Source organism: Leuciscus leuciscus, assembly GCF_965113295.1.
Source record: "Leuciscus leuciscus genome assembly, chromosome: 9".
NCBI lineage: Eukaryota > Metazoa > Chordata > Actinopteri > Cypriniformes > Leuciscidae > Leuciscus > Leuciscus leuciscus.
This window is the reverse complement of record NC_138733.1, coordinates 25,851,028-25,868,348: the sequence shown is the minus strand read 5'-3', so window position 1 is coordinate 25,868,348 and position 17,321 is coordinate 25,851,028. Positions and strand designations below refer to the sequence as shown.

Genomic DNA, 17,321 nt, shown 5'->3' with positions numbered 1-17,321 from the left:
TCTTTTTTTCTTCTTTTTTTTTTTTTTACATTTTTCATTCATTTTCCTACATTCAATTTAAGAAAACAAGCAATAAAACAAAATAAAAAACAGTAGTAAATGCTTCAGTAATACAGTAAACTATGGCAAGTACCCTGCAAATTGTTCTTCCATAAATTTGGCAACTTAAAATGCAGCAGTGGCTGTGTGATTTAATTTTTCCTTATTGTTTTATATTCATATTTCCGTTGTCTTGATATGACAGATTCCCTTTGATGTGGTGACTTATCATGTGCATGAGAAAAAACTGTTGTACTTCACTAGACATTAGCTTTGTACACCTTGTGAAAACCACTGAAGGTGGCAGATAACTGCAGGAAACAAAACACTTCAACTTAGAAAAATAACATGTACATTATACCATAGTGTACAAAATAAATAAACTTGCTTTATAACCTTTTTACGTGAATACAAAGCATGCAATATGTCAATTGTGCTGTTGTGGTCAGTGATATGTAGCAAGCCCAAGTCGCTTTTAAAATCAGAGGCACGATGAACCTACAAGCAGTTCTAGTAAAGCCAGTAAAGCACATTGACAGCTGGGTTACTTTAATATTGAGCTTTAGCGCACTAAGAGAGATTGGATCTCAAAATAAGATATTACAGCAAATCAATGGCGATCAAATTTACACCATATGATACAAATACGTACACATGTACAGCTAGTCAATGCACAAAAGGCCAGTTCGATGTGAGAATTTTGAGCTCCATCCACAGGTCATTCTTAAGCTGTTGCATTAATGATTTGCCCAGAAAACATTTATTGACTGGCATTTTATTCCCTGCAATTCTTGTTAAATTTAACAGAGGGGTTTGTTAAGCAGCTTTAAGTTTTGCATGAAAGATTTTGTAAAAAGCACAAATATAGCTGCCCTCTCGGTCACTGTTACATACACAGCGCCTGTTATTACTTGCTAGGGTTCAATATACAGTACATTCATTTAGGAAATGACTATTAACACAAATTGATCAAATAGAGATGCAACATTCATGAAGCCCTGGGTTTGTTCACATCAACATCAGTCAAATGGCTGGAAATGTATGTGCAGAGACTTGTGCAAAGGAAAACATGAAATGCCAAAGACCTTACAGTATTTTTTGTTAACTCTTCCATCATGGCGAGTCTTTACTGCAGGTATCGGTATACTTTGAAGCAGTGGTTTCCAGAGTCTGCCACGGCCACGTGACCATCTGACGTGAGAGCCAGACCCTGCGGACCGTACAAAGGATCCGCCGTCGTGTTGATGTACGACAGAAAAGAGCCAGAACTGTCAAACACCTACATGACAAAAAATATGTAGTTTGAGTAGATTTTATAATAATAATTATAATATATATATACTGTATATACATATACATATTATACATACACAAAATAAAATTATAAAAATAAATCAGGGCTAGGTGGTTGAAAGAAAAAGAAAAAATAATAGTTAAGAAAAAGTTCATCGTTTTTTAAAATAAAATAATTAATACAAAAAATATATATATAAATAATTATATGGTAACACTTTACCATAAGGTCTTGTTAGCATTAGTTAATGCATTAACTACATGAACTAACAATGAGCAATATATTCTTACAACATTTATTAACTTTTGTTAATGTTAGTTCACAGTGCAGCTAACAGATACAACTTTTGATCTTAAAATGGATTTGTAAATTTTAAGAATAACATTAAGATTAATAAATGCTGTAGAAGTATTGTTCATTGCTAGTTCATGTTAATGTAACCTTATTGTAAAGTGCTATAATATAAAAAGAAATTACAATAAATAATAAATGAAAATACAATAAACATATAAATCACATTATTAAATGAAATATATAATTGTATTATAAAATAAATGAAATAAAATTTTTTTTTTTTTTATAAAATTAGTAATTGCAAATTATGTCTCAGAAAAGTCAAATTGTTTATTTTTATAAAAAATATATTTAGTTATTTAGAATTTTGTTCTAAGGAAAGATCTATAATAATTTGAAAGTTTGCAGATGCTGTTTGATATTTTATCTAATGCAATGAAATTCACAAATTTGGAATTCCGTCTAAATTGTGCAAATACTTGGGTCATTACAAAGAAACAGTCAAGTTTCCATATACTTTTATGACAAAAATTGATGAATTGGCCCAAACTATAAAACTATTATAAATTATATTAAATGTGAAGATAAAAATCTACCACTGGGGTGGTAGTGGCGCAATGGATAAGACACATGCCTTTGGTGTGAGAGACCCGGGTTCGAATCCACTGTGAGACACCAATGTGTCCCTGAGCAAGACACTTAACCCCTAGTTGCTCCAGAGGCGTCCGACCTCTGACATATATAGCAATTGTAAGTCGCTTTGTATAAAAGCGTCAGCTAAATGAATAAATGTAAAATGTAAATGTAAAATCAGAGTGTTCCATAGCCAACCTGTATCCTACTGTTACCCCAGTCTGCCACAATAATATTCCCATTGCCATCAACAGCCACACCGGTGGGTGCGTTGAACTGGCCGTTCCCTTCTCCATGCGATCCAAATTTAAACAGGAACTCTCCATCAGCATTGTAAACCTGCAAGAAGCCGTAAATCAAACAATCCATATCCATGTTAAATCCAGAGAAAAAAAACAAAAACAAATGTGTATCAAAACAAGCATCTTTTAATTTTCAAAAGTTGAAATGTTATTAATTAAAGGCAGAACATAAAAACAGACAGCAGACCCGGTTAGATTTGGATGAATACATGTTATGGCATGTGGAACAATTTACGCAATAAAAGGGAAGAGCTCAGCATACCTTAACAGAATGATTGTGAAAGTCTGTCACAACAATTTCATTCTTGTTGTTTATCGCCACAAAATGGGGACCTTATGGCCATAGAAGGAGAGAGAAAGAGAGAGAGAGAGAGTTATTGTTACATTCAGAAGATGTTATTTTGTTTCTAAGGAAGTCTGGCAGCATAGAGAACACTTGATTTATGAAACCTCCACCTGCACGCACACACACCAAAAACATTTCTCTCAGCATTGCTCTCTTTATGTGGGTAATCAATTATCTTACAATGCTTTCATCGTTTTCTGTTTTTCTGTTTTAAAATGACCTCATTCAATAATCAATAATACAATCTACAACAAGAAATAGTTCATCTAAAAATTTAAAAAGTTGAATACGCACTGAAGGCAGGGCCAGATTTAGTCTGCTTTGGCTCAGTTGGTGTATTCGGAGTACTTTTGTCTGCAGAGAAACAGAAAATTAAAACATGATCTGGCCATGAATTAAATGCTCAAGACCAGTGCAGTAGCACAAGAACCTTGACAAAATAAGAGACATCACCTGCAAATTGCCTCTCTGATGTTCCTTTGGCACCAAATTTGGTCACCAGTTTGCCGTTGGATTGGAAAATGAAGACACAGCAGGCCTTGTTGTCTGCTGTGATAATATGACCATTCTTATCCACAGCCACTCCTTTAGGACCCATCAGCCGACCTGCCCCAATTTTATTCTGCCAGAAAGCCAAGTAAAACACATTAGCACTTGATTAGCAACTAATTAATCAAATCACTGTGGTAGACATTTATAGAGTACCACAAGCAACATAAATCTGATGCTTGGAAAAGTGAGTTAATAATAATAATAATAATAATACTTTATTACATTTTAATTAGAGATTTATGATAGTTTTAAAGGATTTTTAGAATGAATTTTACTCATCAATTTATCATTTGAAAATGTTTCAACTGTCACCATTATTCTGTTTATTTAATCATATACTTATTCTTGTCACTTTAGATTTTCCCCATAATCACATATGTTAAAAAGGTCCTATTATGAACTTTTACTAAGTCTTGTTTTTGTTGTGTACTAGAATATTCTTTCATGCTTGATTATTCAAAAGCCGCTTTATTTTCACATATTTTACATTATTACAGCACCTCTCTCCCCAGTCTGGCTCAAAACACCAATTTCGATGAAGCCCCTCCTTCCGAAATATGAAATGTGCTGTGATTGGTTAGCTGGCCTAGTGTGTTGTGACTGGCACCGCTTAGCGCATGTTAAGGAAATGTCCCGCCCCTCCATAACTGCGAGTTCTGCTCTGGTGTAAATATTACGGATGGCGACAATTTAAAACAATTTCTAGCCTGATTCAGACCCTGACAATGTTAACAAACAAGAGGATCAAACAACAACAACAAACAACAGAACAGATTTCATGCACAGACTTTGCAAGCACGGATTTCACAGGACGTTTGAGAGTGGTATGTTTTTTGTAATTTCCTTATACATTATAGGAACGATGTTATCCACCAACTAAAGTAATACAGACAGTAATCGATCACAAAACCATGGCTAATTTTCCTAAGGAGCAGTGAACCGTCTTACAAAAGCAAGCACTTACAAAACACATCCCTGAAGTGTCAGCAGAGATTGTGTCAACTAGACTCTCCTTCTGTGAAGGCCTCATCGACACGACAGGCATCGGCACTGATCCTCAACAAACTCGTCTCCATACCGGCGTGACTCCGATCTTCAACCAGATGGAACTGGATAATATTCTGATTGTTCCAAACCAATCTGACTTCTGACCTATAATGCTGCCTGAATCATAATCATACACTGTTCGTTCATTGGCCAGAGAAGAACTGGCCCCCGACTGAGCTTGGTTTCTCCCAAGGTTTTTTTCTCCATTCTGCCACCTGATGGAGTTTTGGTTCCTTGCCACCGTTGCGTGTTTCCACCTTTGTTGCCATTGGCTTGACTTGTTTAGTTGGGGACATTCAATTTAACATTTAATTTAATATTCAACAATAATATTGATCTGCCTGCATTGACACTATTATACAAGAACTGAACTGAGCTGGACGATGACATCACGGTTTACTCCAGAGCGGCTATATATATATATACAGTGGGGAGAACAAGTATTTGGTACACTGCCGATTATGCAGGTTTTCCCACTTACAAAGCATGTAGAAGTCTGTAATTTTTATCATAGGTACTCTTCAACTGTGAGAGACGGAATCTAAAACAAAAATCCAGAAAATCACATTGTATGATTTTTAAATAATTAATTTGCATTTTATTGCATGACATAAGTATTTGATCACCTACCAACCAGTACGAATTCTGGCTCTCACAGACCTGTTAGTTTTTCTTTAAGAAGCCCTCCTGTTCTCCACTCATTGCCTGTATTAACTGCACCTGTTTGAACTCTTTACCTGTATAAAAGACACCTGTCCACACACTCAATCAAACAGACTCCAACCTCTCCACAATGGCCAAGACCAGAGAGCTGTGTAAGGACATCAGGGATACAATTGTAGACCTGCACAAGGCTGGGATGGGCTACAGGACAATAGGCAAGCAGCTTGGTGAGGAGGCAACAACCGTTGGCGCAATTATTAGAAAATGGAAGAAGTTCAAGATGACGGTCAATCTCCCTCGGTCTGGGGCACCATGCAAGATCTCACGTTAGTTCCAACACACGTTCCACATTCTGACATCGCAGCGCGCAGCCTCTGCATGGGTTGTACCATGAGAGGGAGTTCTCCCCTCCCCTCCCATAGAGTTGGTTGGGTCCATAGCCAGTCTTTTCCAAAACGTTTCCTCAGGTAGCTGGGCCGGCCCTACCGTAACAGTACGCGTTAGGGAGGATGGATGGGAGGAAGAGGCCAGGAGGGGCTGAAAAAGCCAGGTTGAAAAAAAGAAAGGCATTGGAGGAGGATGCTGCCAAATGTGCCAAGCTTACAGATTTATTTTCAAGAGGACAAACACAAGTGGCAACAGGTAAAGAGAGATAGGCCAGAGACAATTTATATAAGACTTTGGATAGGCCTAGTAATGATTAGCATTAGCAACGCTGCAACGTAATTATTCGGCTAATACTGTTGTAGCGTTGTCAACCTAAACACAAGCAAAATATAAAATTTTATTAAAATATTAGCCTTTTTGTATCACCCAATACATGGCGATTCATATACTTTGCAAATATTATGCAATTTAATATTGATAACAAAACTCAAACTTGATCTGTGTATGCAGTAAAATGACCTCTTAATAATTTTTTTTGTAGCTTCTGAGCAGCAGATAAGCCAGTCCCCCGCTGAAAATGAGGAGGCCATGATGACTACAGGGACAGGTAGAGAGGATACCAGAGTAAACAATATGAATTAAAGGTGCAGTGTGTGACGGTGGCCGACGTAGGATCGGAAGATGTCGTCGTCTGAGTCAGCAGAGAGTAGCAAGTCAAGCAATGAGGTTTCTCTATATTATATTTAATATTAAATTATATTTACTTAATTATTCAGTAAAACCACATGTTATTGCGATTGATATTTTTACTTGTTTATCATTGTGTTAGTCTTTTATTCACTGACTGTCAATAGATCCTCAGAAATATCACACATTGCACCTTTAAAGTTATTTAACCCTCAGGTTGTGTTCAAAACCCTATAACACCTTTTGTGTTCCCGGTCAAAAGTGACATGCCTACAAAAAATAGCTTATAAATCACTTGTTATGCTATATAATCACCCAATATTGGATTCAATCTTCAACAAATTTGTAAATATTACATAAAATATGAAAAAATTGGCACTGTTGATCACACTAGTCTACTTTAATTTTTCACCAGAAAATTTGTTTTGAAAAACTTTTATTTTGTACAAAATGGCACATAGACACACTTGTGGTGTTCCCGGTCAAAAATGACTGGCCTACAAAAAATAGCTTATAAATCTCTCATTGTACTATAATATCACCCAATATTGGATTCAATCTTTTTGTCAACTTGTTTTCTTTCAATTAGGACTGGTTTTATATTTCTATTTGCATCTGATTAATCATAGGCCTCATTTATCTAGTAGGTATCACGTTTTTTTTATTAAAAAAAAGCTTCTTTTTTTTATACAAATAAAACTGTAAACATTAGTTCAATATGCCTCTTTGTGGAAGACATTTCAAATGCTTTCTTTCTTTCTTTCTTTCTTTCTTTCTTTCTTTCTTTCTTTCTTTCTGCTTTTGTTAATTTATCAACCTATCCTTGTGGAATAGTGGAATATTTTTTGTTAACTTCTCAGCTTAAGTGAATTATTATTTAACCTTTACATTATTTGTTGAACCATATATTAATAAAAACTACACAATAGTAAGAGCTGAACTGTTGCTTCATTTATCCAATTTGGAAAAAGTGCTAATTTGGAATTCCACCATGGAAAAAGTTTTCCTGTAGCTCAGTGGTAAGAGCATTGCGTTAACAACGCAAGGTTGTGGGTTCGATCCCAGGGGATTGCACATACCTATGTATAAATGTATAGGATAATGCAATGTAAGTCGCTTTGGATAAAAGCGTCTGCCAAATGCATAAATGTAAATGAAAAAGAGGGCCGGTCTTGGGCCTGAAACTCCCGGGCTGAAAAGTGGCCCCACTCCGGCCCTGTCCAGACCTGAACCCAATAGAAAATCTTTGGAGGGAGCTGAAAATCCGTATTGCCCAATGACAGCCCCGAAACCTGAAGGATCTGGAGAAGGTCTGTATGGAGGAGTGAGCCAAAATCCCTGCTGCAATGTGTGCAAACCTGGTCAAGAACTACAGGAAACGTATGATCTCTGTAATTGCAAACAAAGGTTTCAGTACCAAATATTAAGTTCTGCTTTTCTGATGTAACAAATACTTATGTCATGCAATAAAATGCAAATTAATTACTTAAAAATCATAAAATGTGATTTTCTGGATTTTTGTTTTAGATTCCGTCACTCACAGTTGAAGAGTACTACCTATGATAAAAATGACAGACTTCTACATGCTTTGTAAGTGGGAAAACCTGCAAAATCGCCAGTGTATCAAATACTTTTGTTGTTTCAACAAAAATGAAACATCTCTGAACTTACTAAAGCTGGACTATGAAGCTATTTTCTTTTGGAAACACACTTTTTTGCATTATTTTCCTGTTATCTCTGTAAAGCTGCTTTGAAACAATCTGTACTGTAAAAAGCGCTATATAAATAAATGTGACTTGACTTGACAAGCAACAGAAATCAAGCTGTTCTCCATAAAATGTGTAGCGCACAGATAAACGTTGGAGTTATAATGTTCAGGAACAGTGTTCAAAATAAGTTAACTGCTCTAAGTTCGTCAGCCTTAGGAATGTCAAACAAATGAGTTTTGGACACAGAGCGAACAAAACAGTGTCTCTTTGACATAGCGACAACACTGTCTTCTCTAATGCAGCTCAACCAGGCCTCGTCCCCTTTTTGCGTATTACTTAAATGAGTACCATTGTGACTTCATATGATCCAGGAAAAATCACATTGTAGTCCAAACGAGTCGTTCGTTGTAGTTCTTGGAAAGTGGATGATGTTAAATAAAATATCTCCCTTTGGAGTGGACTTTGAGCTTTGTAACCTTGCAGATCTTTTTCTCAAACAGCAACATACATTCAGCAACAACACACTAACTAAAGCTGAAAAAGTGGAAAAGCATAATAGGACCCCTTTAATGATGAGGGCGTGTCATGTGTGTAAAATACATGGGTTTTTTGTATTGTAAGTTTTTAATGTTCAAAAACTATGATGAATGAAATCACAGTTTATATTTTATTTTATTGTTAAATTATATTTAAAAAATTATCTCCAAAACATTTTTTTCTATGATTTCTAGAATTATGTTTTATTTTAGAATTTAAAAAAGTTATTAATGTTATTAATTAATTAATATTATAAATTAATATAAATTTTATTAGAATTTTAATGCATTTTATATTTAATGTATTTCATTCTTTTTTATATTAATAATTGTTTAACAATTAAAACTGCAATCATAAAAGAAATGCAACTTACCTTAAACTTGCCGTCTGGGGAGAAGATGTTGAGCCATCTGTTGTCATAGTCGGCCACAATAATGTCGCCATTCATGTCAACTGCAACACCAGTGGGGCGCTGGAGCTGGCCAGGGGAGCGACCTCTGACCCCAAACTTCAATTTGAATTGACCCTCATTGGAGAACACCTATAAGATTACAGAATACACCAAAACTAATTTTGGCTACACAGTCCACATTTAACAATCAAATAAAAATGTCCTGATAATATACTCACCCCCATGTCATCCAAGATGTCCATGTCTTTCTTTCTTCAGTCGAAAAGAAATTAAGGTTTTTGAGGGAAACATTCCAGGATTGTTCTCCATTTAATGGACTTCAATGGCAACCAATGGTTTGAAGGTTCAAATGTCAGTCTCAATGCAGCTTCAAAGGCTCGACACGATCCCAGCCGAGAAATAAGGGTCTTATCTAGCGAAACGATCTGTCAAGCTGCATTGAGACTGACATTTGAACCTTCAAACCGTTGGATGCCATTGAAGTCCATTATATGGAGAAAAATCCAGGAATGTTTTCCTCAAAAACCTAAATTTCTTTTCGACTGAAGAAATAAAGACACGGACATCTTGGATGACATGGGGGTGAGTAAATTACAAGGACATTTTTATTTGAAAGTGAACTACTCCTTTAAAGGTGGCCGACAGGCTGATTAGTGTTACCTGTATACACTGGTTGTTGCTGTCGGCTACTACGATTCGTCCGTTGCTGGTGGTAGAGATGCCCTGCAGGTTGGAGAACTCCCCCCGCTCTCGCCCCCGCGTCCCTGTCACATCAAATAAGAGCTGAGCTGACACATTCTGACGCAGGCCAACAATAAAGCACAATGCAGAAATGACCTTTTCATCTTTACAGATTAACTTTTTATTTTACCATGTCCCTTTAGGGGCTCCGTAGATTTACAGTGCAAGTAAGTTCATACCAATTTGATAAGCAATTCCTGTGACATTGAAAATTCCATGACTTTTAAGATTATATACATTTCCATGGCTGGAATCTCTTTTAGTACAAAATAAATAAAAATCCAAAGTTGGAAATATATTTAGTTTAAACCTTCACATACCAAAATATATTACAAACTGTACTTTTAAAGTATAATTACAATCTGAAATGTATCTTAAATATGTATTATTGGATTTCAGGATACAATCTGATGTAAAGATGTAAAATAAAACACCCTCCTCTTAACTCACCCACTCTAAAGATGAGTTCATCCTCTATGGGATTCTCCTTCTTCTTCGTTGTACTGTACATACTTGAGGGTCTGCGCACCGCCTTCTGGCGCACATGTCCTCCAGCCCCTCCACCTGCTCCGGGAGACTTCACACGCCTCTTCACGTCGTCGGGCGACTGCGGGGCGTCGCAGAGTTTAATGGCTCGCAGGCGAAAGGGGCTGCCCCTCACAGGCTGCCCGTAGAGCAGGACGGAGAAGGAGAACTCGCCCTCTGAGCGGAGCGTGTAGCCGATCTCGTAGGTGCCGTTCTTGTTGTCTGTTATATCTGTTTGGGTGACGGTTGCATCTGGACCGCAGATCTGAGCCCTCAGTGCAGCATTTCCAGTCTTTACTAGCTCACCGTCTTTGTCCTAGGGAAGGCAGTTGAAGACTTATGCTATGAAGTACAAACCTAAATTGACCTACAGCATTTATTAGGACAGACCCTCTGAAGAAACATGTGGTTTGTGCTTTGCTCATTTTATTAGATCAAACCTACAACAACATGCATTTTCTGTAAAGCTGCTTTGAAACAATATGTATTGTGAAATTTGAACTGAACTGATTTAATTTTGGCAAATATTAAGAGATTTAGAGATTAGACATTAATAATGTTGTAATAATATATACATCATTCTTTTAATAAAGTAAATTATAAAAATAAATAAATTTAAAAAGTATAAAAATGTATATATTTAAATATAAAGTATTTTACATAATTTAATTTGAATTTATTGTTAAATTATTATTTCAAATATTATGTTTAGATATGAGATATTATGATTTATTTTCATAAAGATATCTTATTTTTTGTAATATTTAAATAAACAATTTGTCAATAATAAATAAATAATTATTTAATACATTTAAAATAAATTATATATATATATATATATATATATCTTTTTTTACAATAAATAAACATTAAAATGCAATAAAAAATCATTACTTTATAATGATTACTTGTAATGTTATTGTTTATATTTACATCATTCTTTTTTTTAATTTTTTTAATTTATGTATCAGACAGAACTTTTATCACTGCAATTCTAATTAAGACTAATTAAATAAGCGTCTTATTCACAAATGAAATATATTACAACACTGACTGATTTATGAATCTATCACAATGTAATACAGTCTTTGCAAAGAGGCTGTTTTTGAACAATGGAGCAGTGTAAATTATATTGGACACAATAAAAGGTTAAGTTACAGAATGCTAGAACTCTAACAGAAGATTGACACTACTAACCTTTGTGGTCACTGTAACAGTGGTGTTTTGCCCGACAACAGCATGTCTGAGACCCTCTCCAGTAGCCACGCTGGTGTGGCCCACAGCGCTGGTGGTGAGCAGAACTCCCAGGTTCTGTATGGAGCGACGCAGCCCCTCTGTCTCCACCTGACAGTCCAGGTGTCCGTTCTCATGGGGCTGCTCAGGGAAAGCATGGCGGGCGAGAACGCCCATCCGCTCTCCCATCTGCTTCTGCACCAGGAGCACCTCAGTGGGGCTGCCGTGGTTCAGTGCCTGTTCTGTGAAGCTGCAACTGCTCTGGATGTTCTCCTTCCCTTGCAGTAATGCAGTGAGTTGGGTCTGCAGCACCTGCAACAACAGTCGATATAATTACAATTATGCATCCACATAATAGCATTTGGGTTTGAAATTATGTGAGGGTGAGTAAATAATGCCAGAATTTAAAATATTGGGTGAACTATGCTTTTAAGGAGTAAGCTTTTTACCTTCTGCTTGGTGCTGCAGATGTTCTCCAGATCAGTGATGAGGGCAGTCTTGCGTTGGGTCAGTGCTTTCTCTAGTTCCTCGAATGTATTGCTGATCTCGCTCACTGCCTCATTCTTCCTGTCTGTGAGCTGCCTGGAGATCTCATTTACCAGCTCTATAGCTACAGTCAGCTGAGGAAGCCTGCAGACGCAGAATGAGGACAATGTTCAGCCAAACTTTCCATAAGGATGTCATAGTGTGACTCCAGTAGTTGCAAACACAGCAGATACTACATACAACATGTTTAAAAAGAAGGGAAAACAAGATTGTAGTATTTTATTATTTCGTTTATTCCCATTTAAATTAGCTTTAAACCTAAAGAATGATTCAGTGTATAAAGAACGGGTTAAAATGAGCTGCTGGCTCAGATTAACATCGAGCTTAATATTATTTCTGGCTGCGTGAACCTGTTGCGGATTGCATCCAGCTGGTTCTTCAGCGCGCCTTTGTGCTGCTCCAGAACATCCCGCAGTGGAACGGTCACATGTTCTCTGTGCTCTCCCTCTGTGCACTCCAAACACATGGCCGTTTCACAAGACTCGCAGTAAAACTCCATGACCTGCAGAGGGCGGCAAAAACTCATTGAAATGCTGAACACTGATGGGAAAAGACTGAAATAAAAAAATATATAAATATTAGCTTAAGTAAAATAAAATATAAATATCAGATTATAAAACTTACATTTAAAAACTTAGCAAATTTGAATTTGAAATAAATAGGTTTAAGTTGAAGTACTAAAATGACTAAAACTAAAATAAAATGTAATTACACTTAAATAGAAATATATATTTAAAACAATAAAAATGACAAAAGCACATAACACAATTATTAAATTTAAACTAAAATTAAAAAGAAAACTGAACATTTTAAAATAGTACATAGATTAACAACAACTTAAATAAAATGTATATATTGTTGGTATAATAATTCAATGATTAAAAATTAAATATAATAATTAAATTTGGTAAAATAAATCTGAAATAATAATAATAATAATAATAATAATAATACTATTATATTATTAATATTTTAGTATAATTACTATTATACTATTATTATAAATTATAACAGTATATAAATAATATAAAAATAGCACTTCTGGTAAATAAGAATTAGGTTGATGTATTCATAAGGATATAACAACAAATTATAATAATTACAACTTAAAGGCTGCAAATGTCCCAATACTTGTGCTATCTACTTGTTCAAATGTATATATTTTTCCTATCAGCAGCGAAGTATGTACATTTAGTTCATAGTAGATGGCCACTGCACTACTCCCATCTGTACTGGCCTGTCAGTATGTGTGGGTGCTTACCTTGCCCTCGTGGTTGGGGCAGGACAGGGGTGGGGCATATGTAGCAGCACCGGCTGAGTCCAGCCCACTGGAGGCCTCGGGACGGGTGCAGTCCTGCTCCCTCTGCAACACCTCCATCAGATTAGTTATGAAGAAATTGTTCTGGAGTGCTGCAACACCCTTTTCTGGCAGGATGGAGGTTTGTCTGCACACTGGGCAGGACAGGGTCAAGGACTGAGGGGGGATGTAGTTCTGGAGGCATCTGAGATGAAAACATAGTGCAAGACATAAAAGCAAGCTGTGAAGATTTCCCTCCACATCAAGTGGATTGTAAAAGAAGATGTAACCCAAGACGTGATAACCTGTAAATAGTGGTCTGTATTTTTTCAGTCTCATTAAATCTCAGTAGTAAATATTTTGACAGAATGATAGAAAATAAAAGTAGTTAACAGTCATGTGAGGACATATGATCTGTTTATAAAATCTGAGGCTCACATTCCAGGTCAGTGACGGCAGAGGGAATATGGTCATCTCTGTCTTTGCTTTACAGGGCGGTTTCTAAACATGATGTCATACGACAGCCATTCTAAACCAAAATCCAGCATCTGGGTCATTGCTTTCTTACAATTCTGGAAGCCCAGGAAGAGCATTAAGTCAAACTGTACATGTTCACTGGCATGGTGGATCTGAGTGGGGTATTTCAATTCATTCTTTATAGGTGAGCGGCAGACCTGCACAGAGAAGTGTGCGGTTTACAACAGAGTGGCGAGAGTGTTGAAATCTTGGGAAATCTTAAACTTTATGCAATGAGTGGTGAAAAACAATGGGCGGCAGCTGTTTTCAAAGTTGCTATAGACTGAGGCAGGATTAACAAAAGTGTATTAAATTGACGTTGAATGTGTACTTTGGCAATTCAGAAATAAAGTTTGTTTAATATTTTAGTACTACTTTTAAATGTAATAAATATTATTTTGTAAAATTCTCAATGTGGCTAGACTGTTGTGGGATTTAAAAAAATATATTATGACATTTATATGTGTACTTGGACAATCCAGTACACCAGAAAAAAAGTTTGTATTATTATTTAATGCTGTAGTCCGTAACTTTTGGCGCGGCGCTCTAACGGTTAATAAACAGAACTGCATGCATCTTGCGGAAAAACATTGTAGCCGGAGCTACTTCTTTCTGTTTACGTCTAATCAAGCGGGTACTGTGATACTCTGCAGTAGTACGACCTGAGCCAGTCTAAAATAGTCTGAATATAAACACTAATTATAGGTGTACCATAGTGATTCAGGATAATACAAAAACACGGTTTGGAAAATGGATTCATAATGTATTCGTTTATTATACATTTGGTAAATATTGAACACAAAAAAAGTTACAGACTGCAGCTTTAATTGAATATATAATATTTTTTTGTAAAATTATTGTAAATATTGTTTCAGTGTGGCTACACTGTGGTAGGTTTTTTAAATAATTTTTTTATTGTGTATTAAATTGATCTGGCAATTCAGAAATCAAGTTTGTTTTTAATGTAATCACATTTTATTCAAATGTACTAAATATGATATTATTTTATTATTTTATGTGGCTAGGCTGTGGCAGAATTAAAAAGTGTATTAAATTGACATTGTATGTATCCTCCAGCAATTGGGAAATTATGTTTATTTTTTTTATTTTTTTTATGTATTTAAGAAAAATTCTTGCATAATTTTAAATATAGCTACAAAACTTAAAAACTTAAGCTTAAAGACTTAAAAACAGCATCTGGATGTGAGCCTCATTCAACAGAACTATCCAAATGATCCGATTCCCTAAAATGAATAAAATTCCATAAGAAAGAGAATGGACAGCAAGCATGTTTCATTATTACCTCACCGTAATTTGCTGGAAAATTTATTTGTCATGCTACTAAAAATGTAGTTAATTTAGTGGGGGTTTTTTTTTTCGTTTTAAAGTAGTTACTACACAACACTGGATCATCTTGAAGACATCTAGATTACTGTGATTTTACAGACACACCCCCAAACCAACAGACCTCTAGTGTTTTTGGCAGTATTGAGCGAATTTCTTCCACACAAGTGAACACAGACAGTCTTTTGCATTTTCTGAAAGTCGCTTTCATGCTATTCGATCATTCATGCATGAGACACTTTTATTGTGATGTGTCAGTTTACCTCTCGCAGAAGGTGTGCAGGCAGGGCAGGACTTTGGGGTTGTGGTAGTGCTCCAGACAGATGCTGCACACCAGGAACTGCTTGTCTATTTGACGCACCACCGGGCTGGTGCTGCCGCTTTCCCGCTTAGCCATCGTGAGAGGCATTCAAATGAAGAGACAGAGGCCTCTCAGACTATAAGAGAGAGAAAGAGAACGTTAATCTTTGAATACAGCGGTAGATATGCATATTTCATCTCTACAATCCCATGTTTATGCAAAGACCAATGAAAATCTTGCATAATCTCAAACTGTCATTTCATGCAAAATCACACAATAAAGGTGTTTATGCATGACAAGGTTTTAAGGTAGTACAATTAAACATGATCTGGAATAAAATCACACCTAAATACAATGAAATAATATTTCCACACTTTTTGCAATTTTACAAAAGAACAAACAATTATTTACTTGATTAAAAATGATGCACAGTACAAACACATGTAACACAATCTAGTAATATTTACATTGATTTTGGATCTCATATTTCATCTAAAATATGGCCTCCAGTATTTAAAATGTAATCATTCATATTATAAAGTAGTTTCATATTTTTTTAGTTGGAAATCTGAGTCCAGAACTAGGGGAAAACAAAATATAACAGGCATTTGAAAAGTTCCTAGTTTATACACTTGGGTCAGTGAGATTTAAAAAAAAACAGTTATTCAGCAATGATAAAAGATAAAAAGACAAACACATTCAAATTAAAGACATTTATATTGTTACAAAAGATTTATATTTCAAATAAATGCTGTTATTTTAAACTTTACTATTCATCAAAGAATCCCCCCCAAAAAACATGGTTTCCATGAAAATATTAAGCAGTACAACTGTTTTCAACATTGATAATAATACAAAATGTTTCTTAAGCCCCGAATCTGCATATAAGAATTCAACTTTGCCATCACAGGAATAAATAGAAAAACTAAAAAACAGTTATTGTAAATTGTAATAATTTTTCACAATATTACTGTTTTTACTCAAAAATAAGCAGCCTTATTTAGCATAAGAGACTTATTTAAAAAACATACGACCCCAAACTTTTGAATGATGGTATGAAAAAGTGTTAGTTTTAATAAAAACCAACCCCAAGGACATAAAAGTGTCCATAGGAATGAACAGCTTGACGTGTCTGAAAGAAGGAGCGTTGGACATCAGCTATATCCATGACACACATCCATGTGAACATCTGTCTGCTCAGATAGAAAACAGATTAACCCTGTTCTCTCCATCAACTACAACATGTTATTGTTCAGAATAAATGAATGTGAACAACAGAGCAGCAGTTTATCATTCACAAACAAATGTGAAATCCCATGATACCCAAAACATAACAGCCTTTCTGTTATTGAGAGTCATATGTCTGTCTGTCTGTGTGTTTTTGTAAGCAAATGGTATTGTTTGTCGTTTCAGCATCCATGTGCTTCCTCGTCTGTCGTGATTTTCCACCTCTGACCCATGTCTGATTCCCTGTTGTTGGTTTTAGCATTAGAGTGCCTCGTTTTTACTCATGTCAAATCAAATAGGGTCTGTACTCTGTAGCTAACATTAGTGCAGTGTGATGAATGAACACACCAGCAGCTGTGAGAAGACAGGAAAACTGCAGACTCATCCCTCACATCCTGGGTTTAGAAACCTCCCAATTCCATCATGACTAACCTGTAACGTCAAGACGTTCTGTGCGTCTTGTAATCTTTCATTTCCAGCTTGTGGAAAAGCAGCAGACTGTGGTGCCCCGGAGCTGCGGCAATATTCTGTTCTCTTTATGCTCCCTAAAGTGGTTTTTCAGACTTTAATAAAAAAACACACACACACACACACACACACACACACACACACACACACACACACACACACACACACACACACACACACACACACACACACACACACACACACACACACACACATTTGAA

General features: G+C 35.8%; 1 protein-coding gene and 1 long non-coding RNA gene across 3 annotated transcripts in view; both read right to left on the bottom strand.

Moving 5' to 3' along the window:
- Positions 1-30: 30 nt before the first annotated feature.
- trim3a (tripartite motif containing 3a) overlaps positions 31-17,321 on the bottom strand; it is a 30,985-nt gene continuing 13,694 nt past the window's right edge. The window contains exons 1-14 of one of the 2 annotated variants that reach the window (XM_082179701.1): positions 17,065-17,224; positions 15,368-15,541; positions 13,209-13,449; positions 12,298-12,449; positions 11,851-12,031; positions 11,366-11,713; positions 10,094-10,484; positions 9,563-9,666; positions 8,864-9,031; positions 3,362-3,530; positions 3,203-3,262; positions 2,825-2,895; positions 2,459-2,599; positions 31-1,318 (exon numbers count right to left, since the gene is read on the bottom strand). In XM_082179701.1, coding sequence (XP_082035827.1) covers positions 1,166-1,318; positions 2,459-2,599; positions 2,825-2,895; positions 3,203-3,262; positions 3,362-3,530; positions 8,864-9,031; positions 9,563-9,666; positions 10,094-10,484; positions 11,366-11,713; positions 11,851-12,031; positions 12,298-12,449; positions 13,209-13,449; positions 15,368-15,513 — 2,325 coding nt within the window. In that variant the 5' untranslated portion in view covers positions 15,514-15,541; positions 17,065-17,224 and the 3' untranslated portion in view covers positions 31-1,165. Of the gene's footprint in view, positions 1,319-2,458; positions 2,600-2,824; positions 2,896-3,202; positions 3,263-3,361; positions 3,531-8,863; positions 9,032-9,562; positions 9,667-10,093; positions 10,485-11,365; positions 11,714-11,850; positions 12,032-12,297; positions 12,450-13,208; positions 13,450-15,367; positions 15,542-17,064; positions 17,225-17,321 lie in introns of those variants that run through there. The other variant, XM_082179700.1, reaches the window with a different exon arrangement.
- Positions 6,912-8,853, bottom strand: LOC309506166. The gene is made up of 2 exons (XR_014208668.1): positions 8,462-8,853; positions 6,912-8,429 (listed from the first exon to the last, which is right to left on the bottom strand). It is a non-coding gene; the product is annotated as an uncharacterized lncRNA (long non-coding RNA).